Source organism: Columba livia, chromosome 2, assembly GCF_036013475.1.
Source record: "Columba livia isolate bColLiv1 breed racing homer chromosome 2, bColLiv1.pat.W.v2, whole genome shotgun sequence".
NCBI lineage: Eukaryota > Metazoa > Chordata > Aves > Columbiformes > Columbidae > Columba > Columba livia.
The window spans coordinates 79,990,564-80,004,031 of NC_088603.1; the positions used below are offsets into that span (position 1 = coordinate 79,990,564).

General features: G+C 40.8%; 1 protein-coding gene across 3 annotated transcripts in view; it reads right to left on the reverse strand.

The window, feature by feature from the left end:
* The window catches only part of DROSHA (drosha ribonuclease III), a 75,732-nt gene that overhangs the window by 59,603 nt on the left and 2,661 nt on the right, over positions 1–13,468 (reverse strand). For 2 of the 3 annotated variants that reach the window (XM_065052600.1, XM_021298013.2), the window contains exons 2-7: positions 12,453–13,310; positions 8,472–8,564; positions 7,306–7,537; positions 6,257–6,398; positions 3,203–3,357; positions 53–133 (exon numbers count right to left, since the gene is read on the reverse strand). In XM_065052600.1, coding sequence (XP_064908672.1) covers positions 53–133; positions 3,203–3,357; positions 6,257–6,398; positions 7,306–7,537; positions 8,472–8,564; positions 12,453–13,303 — 1,554 coding nt within the window. In that variant the 5' untranslated portion in view covers positions 13,304–13,310. Of the gene's footprint in view, positions 1–52; positions 134–3,202; positions 3,358–6,256; positions 6,399–7,305; positions 7,538–8,471; positions 8,623–12,452; positions 13,311–13,468 lie in introns of all 3 variants that reach the window. The other variant, XM_065052601.1, reaches the window with a different exon arrangement.

Genomic DNA, 13,468 nt, shown 5'->3' on the forward strand with positions numbered 1-13,468 from the left:
AGTCTACAGCAGCAAGTTTGTATTCATAATTGCAATTCTTAGAATTACTTACCTCTTCACCAGGATAAATGCCGTGTCTTATGCCTGTTCGTCGGGCTTTAGCACTACACTTGCACAAAGGTCCATCATTCATCTGTCAGAAACAAAATAGGATTCTGTTTTTATTGAAAATGGTTTTGGAAAACTATTTTGGTTTTAATGCCCGGGGTGCTGAAGCTTCTAAAAGCCTGCCATGCTTAGATTAAGTGGATGTTCTTAAGCCAATAAAACTGAAAACAATATAGACTAATGTAAGAAAACTGCACAACAGCATTAGAACTTCATCACTGTTTCAGAAGCACAGGATGGAAAAACGCTCTCAGCAGAATTGTACTATGCTATCACATACATCTTTTCAATTTCTTATACATAAAAACCAGCACATTGCCTAAAATGAGATTCAGATCCTAAATATGCACATGCAAATATTTACATGCTGAAATCTCCATGTTCAAACAGTTTCACTCAGTTCACTGACTGAAATCCCTTCCCTGATCAAGCCCTCTGCAATGTTATAAGGCTACCACAAGAAGTACGCAAAGCAGACCATTTAACGATTTTCCTTGTTACTTTAATGAAGTAACGAGAACACTTCAAATGCATCCTGCAGACATATCAGAAAAAAGAAGGGGGAAAAAATATCCACTGCATTATTCTGTATAGGTGCATCAAATAGCTATATCACAAAAAGACACTGCACATGGTATAAAGCCAGTGCTTTTCACTTTTATGACCAAGTTCAATGCAGGCTATCAATTACTGCAACACCCTAAAGCTTTCTACTCCTAACATCATGCCCATTGCAGAAACCCAACAAAAGAAAACACAGAACCAAGCCAGAGAAACTAATGAAGTTCCCAAGCTCAGGCTTTAATGGTGTTTTTCAGAGTTTGAATCCAAGAACTAAAACATTATTTTTAGACTTAGGAAAAACTCAACAACCCTATAATGCAATGCAAAAACTAGCAGAACTTCCCGTGCCATTATACGCAGCCTGAAAATGGACACAGCACCCATGGGAGGGCTACAGAGCATCATCAACAAATAGTGTGAAGATACCTCAGGAAGCAAGAACCACCAAACTGCTGTTAATGGAGTCCTTAGAAAAATGGCAGAGGGACGCAACTTTTTAGATTTGATGTTAATTCTCCGAATGTTAAGCTCAGCTAATTTCTTCGAACAGGCACAGCACATAGGAACGTAAGAAGTAGAACACTTCTTGACTCCTTTGGTAACTTAGTCATGCAATCTTAACAACAGAGTGACATGACAGCTTTTTGTTCACACATTTTTTGCCACACTCTGAGACCCTGGAGGAAAGTACAGGCTCAATGAAACTGAATCATGCTTATAGGTAAAATCATACTTCCCCACTGGGTTATACAGCCACAAAAAAAGAGAGTTAAAAATGCAGTCAATAACAAATTGCTCATCACTTCCCCAAAAATAAGGGCCTACTGAGGCTATTAAAATAACCATCACTTATTTTTGAAAATCTCATCCTTAATTCTTAGGAATTACCTAAGCACTTAGGAATTCTTAGGAATTATTCAGCACTTAAGCTGCCTCTGTTACATTAAATGCGCAGACTGAAACCGAGGGAGATGTGAAGCACCTGTAAAGTCCAAGACTTGAAAACCAAGTAAGATACATACCTACCTTGTCCCTAACAACACAGCTCATGGAAAAAAAAGTCAGAAGAGCAACCATGAAATGATGATGAAATGATATTGAAAGATCACAATTTTACATAAATTAAGGCAATGGCTTCTAACTTTCTCTGATCAAAAGGGCAACACAAACAAGCAGATAACACTTGTAAGCAAAAGACCACTGTTGTGGCATAAGCTTTTACAACTTATTTTCTGGCAAGAGCCAGCACTGCTGGAGATTATCCAAAACAACATGTGCACTGCTCCAACTGAAAGTTGGGAAGGTCCATCCTAAAAACCTAGTTCTGTGTCAGACAGTGTACTTGTATGTGCCAGCATGCATGGCAATCATTCCTGTTTTATGCAGTGATAATTAGAAAGCCTTCTAGCATACCAGATAAATACTTAGGAAAACTTCAAGCATTTTCAAATAAAATCTGCTTAGAAGTATTACAGCATTGATAAGCTCACCATGATCTGATTTCAACCCCTTTAAGAAAGATGAAGGGTCAGTCTCAAGAAAGTTCTTGGGAATTAAAGTTTTTCAGCAAGAAATTCATAAACCACACATTCCTGAATCTATCATTCCCACAGTTATTCCACTTCTTTTTATTTAGCTAACATTCTTAACAGCTACATTACTTTGAAGTGTGCCCAAGAGCTACACAATTTTTTCAGTTAAGTATCTAAACAGTTTGCTAATTTTGTTTTCCATACAACTAAAAACAGCTAGCCATGCTCGGTCATTTTTTTTTAACTAGAAGCATAAACATGAGCCTGTAATAGAATATTCAACAGACCTTTGAATTACCACAGCAGCAATCAGCATTGCAGTATCTCTTGGCATTATGATTTGTTGCATGCTAAACTCATGCATCACACAAAGTGCCAGAAAAATAAATTTACTGAGGTGCCATTTGACAATGAGTTAGAACAGACTGTAAAACATTTAAGTAAGAAAGATGAAGACGGCATATTTGCAAATAAAAACTAGCGTTCTGTGCAATGTATGCATTCAAAACAATGCTTCATGAGCTCAACAATTACATTTAATGAGAACTATAATCTCCATGCAATTACAAAACCACCATTAGACAAGAAATTAGGAGCATTAACTGCATATTTAAAACATTATTTATCATTATGAGCTGAGAGCTTTTAGGTGAAAAATTTGTTATGGAAATGAACATGCTGCCTTTTCTCCATCCCAGAATTGATCTGTGTACCTTTATCTCAGGGCTAAGAGGATAGCACTAGTACACTGTTAGCAATTCAGGTTTTATTAACATTGTCAGACATGTTTCCAGCTGAATAATCCCCATGATTCACAAGCTGGAACCACACTCTTGAAATCAAAAGTGAGGTGCTTTCAACAAGATGAGAGAGAAAAGGGAAAAGGGGAGTAAAAATGTGTACTGAACGATGTCAGTGTGTTTGACAACAATGCAGCATTTCAGGTCTACAGGGAAGAATGACTTTCAGACACAAGGCACTTTTTCCTCTCACCATACCTGTCCTGGATCATTGTACCACAGTTCTTCATGGAGACGATCAGGGTGTGCTTTTTTACGCTTAATTTCTGCGATGACATCGAAAACTTCTGAATCCGAACTGCTAGAGCAGCTGCTGTCATCTTCAGAGTCACAGTCCGAGTCACTGGAGCTCTCTGATTCACACAGGGGAAATAAAGTCAGCTGAAAACCACTTCCACACACTCTTCTCCAAGATAAATGCATTATATAACATGACATGGCTAACTGTTGCATACTGAAATTTATTAAAATTGTGCATGACATTCACACAAATGAGAAGAGAGACAGCAACTGCATTTTTAATTAAAAATGACTGCACGTGCCATGGATATTAAATGCCTGCAACCAACACATCTGCTTGTATGCAGGAGATTGCTGTTTGGCTGTCCGGGAGCACGACTGACCAGTTGTAGAAGAACAGCATCAGTTACTTGACAATAAAGATTACAGAGGTAATACCAACACAAGTATTACTGTAAAGTTAAAAACAAACCAAAAAAAAGAGAGAGAAAATAAAAAGAATACACATAAGGTCACTAGTATGAGCTAAACAGAACTTCTTGTTTAGAAGTTAATTCTGCTTGTTATGAGCAAAGTGCTTATGTCTAGCTTCATTTTACCTAAAAAGGCTCTTGTCTGTAGCAGAATACTGTCTATTTCAGAGTTTTGAAACAGCATATATGCATAGAATTATTATAGAACAAGTACTGCTAGACTAATTTTTCAAAATCAATTCTTTCTAAAAAATCCATTACCACCTACTAGAAGTCACAGACAAGAAGAAAACCTAGAACTACTAGCTGAGTGAATCCAGTCATAAGTTTTTTGGAAGTCCTATTCTGTGAGCTTTCCTCCTTTTTAAGACACTGTCCTTTGTATTAACTGAAACAAATTCTCTGATGCATCAGAGACAAATACAATGGTAAAGAAAAAAAAAAAAGGAACAGCAGATGTTCTTAACTTGTTAAAATGTCTCCTTTGTGGTATTGCCAAGCTAATGTTAGTAAGTGTCTGGACTTAATTAAAACAAACAAACAAAACAAAAAAAACACACAGAGCCTGATCTCACATATCTCTAACCTCCCATAATACTTATAAGTGACTCCCTTTCTAATGCATGTGATGTCATTCATTTCCACAGATCACCTCAGCTCCAATTTAAAAAGTGCCTTCATAACCAAGATATATACCATGACGCAAGTAAGGTTTATTACTGGAAGAAGAGATACAACATTTCTTCCATTTCTAACTTCTGACTTCAGAGAAAACTTATTACTACACTGACAGTCTTTCAAAATACTGTGAAAGTATGGTTTAAAATATATGCATTTGTTGAATACAAGATTCTCTTTAGTTAAAAGGAAAATGAGGGAGAGAAAGAAAATCCAGGAATATCTAAATAAGCATGTACACGTATTCCCTACAAATATTCACAAACACTTGAGTTTTAAAAGTTCTCTCATAGACATTAATCAGCTGTACAAATCTAATTTTAGGTGCAAAATGAGTGTAGGATCTGCAAAAATAAGGTAGAATTCTGAAAAAACAATGCAAACTTTTGGATTTCATATACTGAAATCAGCCTAAAATCAAAAATTGTTCTTGGAGTTCATTGCTATCTTACTGCAATACACAATTATGTTAACACAAGGCAGAACAGAGACAGCATTTATTTAAGTACTAAGACAACAGTCCAGAAGCTGGCATAGCCACCAAGGCAGCCCAGGGGGCCAGTGCAGAGGCAAAGTGTTTGAGTCCTCCAAAAGGAGTGGAAAAAGAAACACAGAGAAGTTGCTCTTGGCTCTGTCATATTTGAGCTTGGAGCAGTAAGGAACCCTTTCTGCAGAGATCTGAGGAAGAGAAGCTTTACACAGATATGTTGAATGTAGGAGTTCCATCCTTGCTTCATCCACATGAAAATGTACCTCCTGAAAAACCCTACAGTTAACTTTGTTAATGATTCTTGAGTGAATTTTGAATCTGTGCAAATCCACTGTTTAAAAAAACAAAAATGTGTTTCCTTTACGATAGTGAATTAACATTGTAATCTGTATTTATTTTTTCTTTCATCTTTATTTTATCTTTTTATACCACCAGCATGCATCTGACCATGTCATTATGTACTTGTATTTCAACTTCAGAATTTTTGATATGATTTTTAAAGACTTACTAAGCTCAGATATGACAGTCTGAAGCAGTTCAATGAGCAAACATGAAGTATCAATTAAAAAGGAAGCCTGGAGTATCTAAATATATATAAATATTTATATATAAATATATCTAAATATATATGTTCTTGGATATACCCAAGAATTTATTGAACTAATGCAACTGACTGAAAAAAGCACACTATGAAACACCAAAATGCTGTAAGTATAGAAAGAAAAGCTAACAGTTCTCACAAAGCAGGAAAAATAGCTTCCGCTGACCTCTGAGTAAACAAATTGCCATCAAAACTACGACCTGCTAATTCACCTGTATCTCTCCCCAATAACCGATAAGACTAGTAGACATATTTCACTGCAAGAAGATCCATAAGGGTGATGCATGACGAGGCAGACAAACTGTGTTTTGAAAACTGATACTTCTGCCCACGATTATAGTAAGCAGAGTTGCACAAGCAAAATACAATCCAGAAGAAAGATGAAGTCAGTGCCATAAGGAGCAGCCATATCAGTTTATCATCATTACTCTTGCTTCCTTTTTAGAAATATAAGACCAGGAGCTCCTCAAAGCCTCTTGCATGTCATGCTTTGGTCTATGTGATCCTGTTCACGGCACTTTCATGCCGTGAAAGAGACTTTAGCATACAGTAGTGCTGGATACTCTCCATTTTCCCTTAGGCTTCCTGGGTAAAGAATGTAGCTCTATTTCTGTCAAAAGCAATAGTAAAACTAACATGGATATGCAATAGAAAGGAAGGATTTAAGAAACACAGATTAACCTACCAACATTATTAAATACACACAACTTCCAAAACCAGGTGAACTACAGATTATTCCATTGCAGAGCTTTGTCAACATTTCTGCCTACCTAAGTCTTCATCCAGCTTGGTCTTTGGTGGCTCCCATGGTGGCCTGGCTGCTTTGGCCTTTGCCTGTCGCTTTCCTAACTCCTCATCAAACTTTTCATACAGATCTCGGAGCTTGCTTGTTCCTACCACAGTAGAATCACCCTGTTAATTAAAAACAGAAAAAAAAGTGTTAAAATAGAACATGAACACAACATGCACCAGTGTTTCACAATGAAAAGAGAGGGAGAAGACAGATCTCAGCGTAGTTCAACAAAACATGGAAGTATTTGTTAAGGCTTTAGCATACCATTACTTGCTTCACCAGGTGAATTAACAGAGAAATTACTTCATTTGCTGGTGCATTATCATCAAACCTTTGGCCTAACAAAGCAGAACAATGGCTAAGCATCTTTAGTACAGCTCAGTATTGATTCTTAGGAGGCTTAGAAGGAAAAAAGAGACCTGTGACGGTATTTTTGAAATTTAAAAGAATTTTGCCACATACAAACAACACAAAACTCAACTCATATTGTTGCCTGCTTTGAATCACCATGAATTCACTCTCTCTGTCATTCTCAAAAAAACCCTACAACCAACCACAAAAAAACCCACAAAAAGTAACCAACCAAACAAACAAAAAACAAAACAAAAAAACACCAGAAACCTCCCCTCCAATACTACTCCACCAGCAAGTGTTATTGTCGAGTACAAAAAATCCTGAATTGCTCCTTTTGTACAAAATTTCTCCAAGGCTGTGGCAATATATGGTGCTTGAGACATCTTTGTCAAATATGGTTATAATGGGGAAAAAACAAAACAAAACAAAACCTTCACTCCTAGAGACAAAAAGGTACCCCCCTTCCACATACTAATCTGAATGAAAACAGAAGAATGATGAAAATAGAAAAGAATACCAACTAATAAAGTTCTTAGCAGGGTTAAAAGACTGAGATGGTTGGGAGGAGAGAAGGATTAAATGACGCAAAACATGATCCTACTGAAAGGTTCACATTAATCAAGAAATCACATAAAGGACTGTGTACAGTTGAGAGTTTTCTCACAAACATACCACTTGATCCATAGGGTCATTGGAATAATAGTTTTCAGAATGGGTACAGCGAACCCAGACTGGCTTAAGTAATTCCTCATCTTCCTCTTCATTTTTTTCAGATGCATTCTCCTCTGATTCCTTGTCTTTGATAGCAGTATAGTTTTTCTCTTTGCTGGAGCTCTGGTTCTCAGACCACCTTTCTCTGTCCTCCTCCCATCGGGGTCTCTTTCTCTCTCTGCTTGGAGAACGGCTTAGTGGGAGAAAGTAGACAAAAGCAATTACCTTTATTATTTTAATAGTGACAGTTTTCTAATGAAAAACAAACAGTTTCAGAGAAGTAAATCATTCTGTCATATAAATCAAAGCAAAATCCAATTGCCTCCTCCTGCTTTTAACTTGCAATGTAAACAGCATTTTGTTGTTCTGACCTCCTACAGAAATGACCTAAAAATGAAAGTGTTTTTGTACTTTAAATCTCATTCAAGAATTAAGATTATATATATATATATATATATATATATATATATAAAATACCTCCTTGCATTCTAGATTATTTTCTTTAAATTCTGTTCTGAAGTTGAAAACTTATCACTAAAAACTAAGTCACATCACTCACAACTACAAGTTACAATATGAAGAAGTTTTACTACATGTCCCACAAACAATGTGCATGAACAAAGAATTAGGGTTTTATTAGAAGGATTATACAGAAGTCACACTGCTTATGTTACTCTAACTCTGGCACTCCTTTGAACACACAACTTGTGATATTGCAATGCTTTCAAAAGCTGAATATGGGTAAACTACAAAGTCAATGAAGTTACACTGATTTCAACTGTCCAAGATTCAGAAAGAGAGGAGCACAAATATAAAAAAAGCTCCTAAAAGAAGATCTAAACATAGAATGACTTCAAATAATCTTGGTACTTTACAGACTGGAAGCAGATGTAAGAGGAAGTCTTTAGGACACAAGCCTTCTCTCTAGAGGCTAATTCTGTCTCTAATTCTGCAAGGTCTTGAGATAACTGACATTTGTATGTATAAGTAGATGATTATAAATTTAAGATACTCATCTCTTCTGATTTTCAAAACATGCATGTATGCACATATGCATACACAAAAACTCACACGTATGGATGTGCAGAGCCCCAAATACACAAGAGACCAAATGTAACCTTCCTTACCTTCCTGCTCTCTTGTAATCTTTCTTGTAGGATCTGTCTGGTGACAGTGATCTTCTGCTGTCACGGTGCCTATGCCTTTCCCTCTCCCGCTCCCTTGGAGAGTTCAAAACATAAGTTAAATGAGAAATCTGGTATTTCATACATTCCACACCTGAAAGGAGCACAGAAGCAGGCTGAGATCATGTTACGCAAAAATAACACACAAGTGCTGGCTGCTAAAAACCCAGGCATTCTTAACACTGACCTTAAAGGAATTTGTAAAAGACAGTCACCTGTTTCCTCCGCCTTTGTCATAAAGCTATCTATCTCAATACAACGGTTAATTCATACGACACAGAGGTAAATTCTATACATTCATCACAGGAATTGTTGCCATTCTTGCTCTTCTCCTGCTACAAATGGGAAAGGGTAAGATTATTGTATCTTTAACCATCCTTAATGCCTCAAGGAAGGGAAAGAAAACCTATTCCACGCACAATAGCTTTGTAAGCCCAGCAGTCATTCAAGTGTTTCAGACAAGCCCTCCCTGACAGCCAGCTCAAGCACACACAAAAACCTTGATAGACACAGAAATTCTGCATCATGCTGAAACTACGAATATCATCAACAAAACTCAACTTGCGCATACACATAAAGAACTTGATCACACAACTTAAGGCTCCAGGAAGTGTGTCTGGAAAGCTGCCTGTCAGAAAATGATCAGGAGGTGTTGGCTGACAGCCAGCTGAGTATGAGCCAGCAGTGTGCCCAGGCGGTCAAGAAGGCCAACAGCATCCTGGTTTGTATCTGCAATAGTGTGGCCAGCAGGACTAGAGAAGTGATTGTTTCCCTATACGTCGCACTAGTGAGACCACACTTCATTATACATCAAAAAATAAGCAGCCCACACTAATCCATCTGAATCATAAGATGTCAACGTAGCCTATAACTTGCCTATTTCTTTTAACTGGTGTATTCTAATTTTCACTGTAGTCCTCTTTTGAGATCACAGACTGGCTTGCTGAGGCCTTCACCCTGAACAGAATCACACAGGCAGGTCTAAGCATCCTCTGGGAGGTCCCATAAAGCCTGCACACATCTGTGCTAGTCTCCCACAAGGATTAGGACAGAGCAGGATGAAGAAGGCCGAGCAACATGCTTTTCTTTAAAAAAAACTCACTGCAGGGATTAGATATGTGCACTTATCAGACTAACAAACAAGCAGGGTCTGGTCAAAGCAGTAAAGGTTGAGGGCTGCCTGGGTTGCAGTGACCACGAGATGGTGGAGTTCAGCATCTTGGGTGGCAGGAACAGAATAGCAAGTAGAATTGCAACCCTGGACTTTAGCAGGGCTAACTTTGGCCTTTTCAAGCAAGTGCTGGGGGAAATCCCATGGGCAAGACTGCTTGAAGGAAAAGGGGCCCAAGATAGCTGGATTGCATTCAGAGATTGCTTCTTCCACACTCAGGATCAGAGCATCCCCACACGAAGGAAGTCAAGGAAGGGAGCCAGGAGGCCTGCGTGGTTGAATAGGGATCTGTTGGGTATGCTCAAGCAGAAGAGGAGAGTTCACAGGTCATGGAAGCAGGGGCTGGCCACTTGGGAAGAATATAAGGCTGCTGTTAGAGGATGTAGGAAGGCAGCTAGAATAGCCAAGACTCCTTAGAATTACAGCTGGCGAGAGGGGTCAAGGACAGCAAAAAGAACTTTTTCAAATACATAGCAGATAAAACTAATACCAGAGGCAATGTAGGCCCACTGATGAATGGGATGGGTGCCCTGGTGGCAGAAGATACAGCGAAGGCAGAATTACTGAATGCCTTCTTTGTCTCTGCCTACTCTGCGGGAGGCTGTCCTGGGGAGCCCTGTACCCCTGAGACCCTGGATGAAACCAGGTCAATGGAGGAGTTTGCTTTAGTCGATGAGGACTGGGTTAGGGAGCAATTAAATAGTCTGGACATCCATAAATCCATGGGTCTAGATGGGATGCATTCGCGGGTGCTGAGGGAGCTGGCTGAAGTCATTGCTGGACCACTCTCCATCATCTTCGCCAAGTCTTGGGAAACGGGAGAGGTGCCTGAGGATTGGAGGAAAGCAAATGTCACTCCAGTCTTCAAAAAGGGCAAGAAGGAGGACTCGGGTAATTATAGGCCAGTCAGCCTCACCTCTGTCCCTGGGAAAGTAATGGAACAGCTTATCCTTGGTGCCATCTCAAGGCATATTAAGGATAAGAGGGTTATTAGGGGCAGTCAGTGTGGCTTTACCAAGGGTAAGTCATGCTTGACCAACCTCGTAGCCTTTTATGAGAATGTAACAAGGTGGATGGATGATGGCAGAGCAGTGGATGTGATCTACCTTGACTTCAGTAAAGCCTTTGACACAGTCTCCCACAGCATCCTCAGAGCTAAGTTGAGGAGGTGTGGTCTAGACAATAGAGTAGTGAGGTGGGTTGCAAACTGGCTTAAGGAGAGAAGCCAGAGAGTGGTAGTCAATGGTGTGGAGTCTAGTTGGAGGCCAGTATCTAGTGGAGTGCCTCAGGGGTCAGTACTGGGGCCAATATTATTCAATATATTCATTAACGATTTAGACAAGGGAATAGAGTGTACTATCAGCAAGTTTGCTGATGACACTAAGCTGGGAGGTGTGGCTGACACGCCAGAAGGCTGTGCTGCCATCCAGCGGGACCTGGACAGGCTGGAGAGTTGGGCGGGGAATAACCTGATGAAATTTAACAAGGGAAAGTGTAGAGTCCTGCATCTGGGCAGGAACAACCCCAGGTTCCAGTATACGTTGGGAAATTACATATTAGAGAGCAGTGTAGGGGAAAGGGACCTGGGGGTCCTGGTAGACAGCAGGATGACCATGAGCCAGCACTGTGTGCTTGTGGCCAGGAAGGCCAATGGCATCCTGGGGTGTATTAGAAAGGGGGGTGGTTAGTAGGTCGAGAGAGGTCCTCCTTCCCCTCTACTCCGCCCTGGTGAGACCACATCTGGAGTATTGTGTCCAGTTCTGGGTTCCTCAGTTCAAGAAGGACAGGAAACTGCTGGAGAGGGTCCAGCGTAGGGCAACAAAGATGATTAAGGGAGTGGAGCACCTCCCTTATGAAGAAAGGCTGAGGGAGCTGGGTCTCTTTAGTTTGGAGAAGAGAAGACTGAGGGGTGACCTTATTAATGTTTATAAATACATAAAGAGTGAGTGCCACGAGGATGGAGCGAGGCTCTTCTCGGTGGCAAACAATGATAGGACAAGGGGTAATGGGATCAAGCTGGAACACAAGAGGCTCCACATAAATTTGAGAAAAAACTTCTTCTCAGTGAGGGTGACAGAGCACTGGAACAGGCTGCCCAGGGAGGCTGTGGAGTCTCCTTCTCTGGAGACATTCAAAACCCACCTGGACATGTTCCTGTGCGACCTCACCTAGGTGTTACTGCTCCAGCAGGGGGATTGGACTAGATGATCTTTTGAGGTCCCTTCCAATCCCAAACATACTGTGATACTATTAAATCCCCCAGGTTCTGTTTTTCTACAAACACAGAACTTATTCAAAGAAAGATCTAATTCAAATAACACCCAAAACCCTGATTCTGGTACCTAAATCTTGAAATTTGAAGAGCTGGGGCTTAACCTTTTGCAAGGTTCAACTTTGAAAACAGTCTTCACACAAAGTTGTGCCAGCTCTGCTTTCATGCCACATATGCACAAGTTTCTATGGTAAGCACCCATGAGAGTAGATAATACTCAGTCATTCACTCAGTTTTCAAACAAGAGCTTCTTTGATTTCAACTGTCTCCATGGACAAGGGAAACAAGTCTGCCAGATCACAAAGGTGAGGTATAAACAGTGCTCCTGAAAGGCATCACAACAGTAGCTCTTTCCATCAGACCCAAGTACAACCTTCCACGCTAGAGGGAAAAACAAGGGTGAAGGAAAAACATTGATGCAAACAAACACTATGGGACAATGACAGCTTTCCTTCTGCAGACAGAAGATAACTCAAGTTACCTGTTACGCTCGTAACTTCTGTGATGAGGCGATATCCTTCCTCTATCATAATCTGTCCGGTGCCGACTGCTTTCCTGCCTTCTCCTATCCGGACTCCGGCCTCGATCCCGACGATCCCCATGGTTAGTGGACCGATGCCTGTCAGCGTGGATGTGACTGTGTTCACGATGTCGGTGGTCATCATAGTGCTTGCTTCTCTCTGGGGACCGCCGATCACTTTGTGACTTCTCTCCCTGGTACTGACCTGTGTGCCGGAAGTGGCTGCTGCCGCCACCGCTGCTGGCAGCGCTGCTCTGAAAAGAGCCAGAGCTGTGCTGATAGCTATTGAAGGTGGGCGGTGGGAAAGACTGCTGTGAATACCCTGTGGAGTACATGGGCTGGTAGTTGACTTGCTGCGGTATGACTGGTGGGGGAGGAGGATGCGGTACTGTGGGAGGTGGCATCATGTAGGGAAAGGTGCTTTGCCCAGCAGGAGTTCCTGGCACAGGAGCATTGCTCGGATTTGGCACAGGTGGAGGAGCAGGAGGGAAGCACGGAGGCACTGGGAAGCTCTGCCTCATCTGGTGGTTCGGAAATGGTGGCCTCACAGGACACTGGCTGATAGGATTTTGTGTGGAAGGGGGCACTGGAGGAGGATAGGGCACAAAGTCTGGCCTGGGAGGCATGTAACCAGTGGTCGGAGGGTTTGAATAGGTTGTTGGAGGGGCAGTTTGCTGGTCATACTGGTATTGTACAGAGGGCTGTTGTGGGTGAAGCTGCCGTAGGTTCTGAGGGCGGTAGGTCTGTGTTGAAGTTCTTGTTCCTGGTCCCCCTTGACCACGGGGACATCCTCGGCCAGAATGGAAAGACATGGCTCACCTTTAATGAGGAAAATAAAAGTCCAGTGTCACACAACTTTTGTAGCAAGTTCTTAATGAGTTTGTAGGAACTACTCCCTAAGCGCTGAAATTATATTTTCTGCAACTTCCTTTAATAGAAGCCATCAGTGATGTGCACTCTTTCACTGGGAGCTTTGT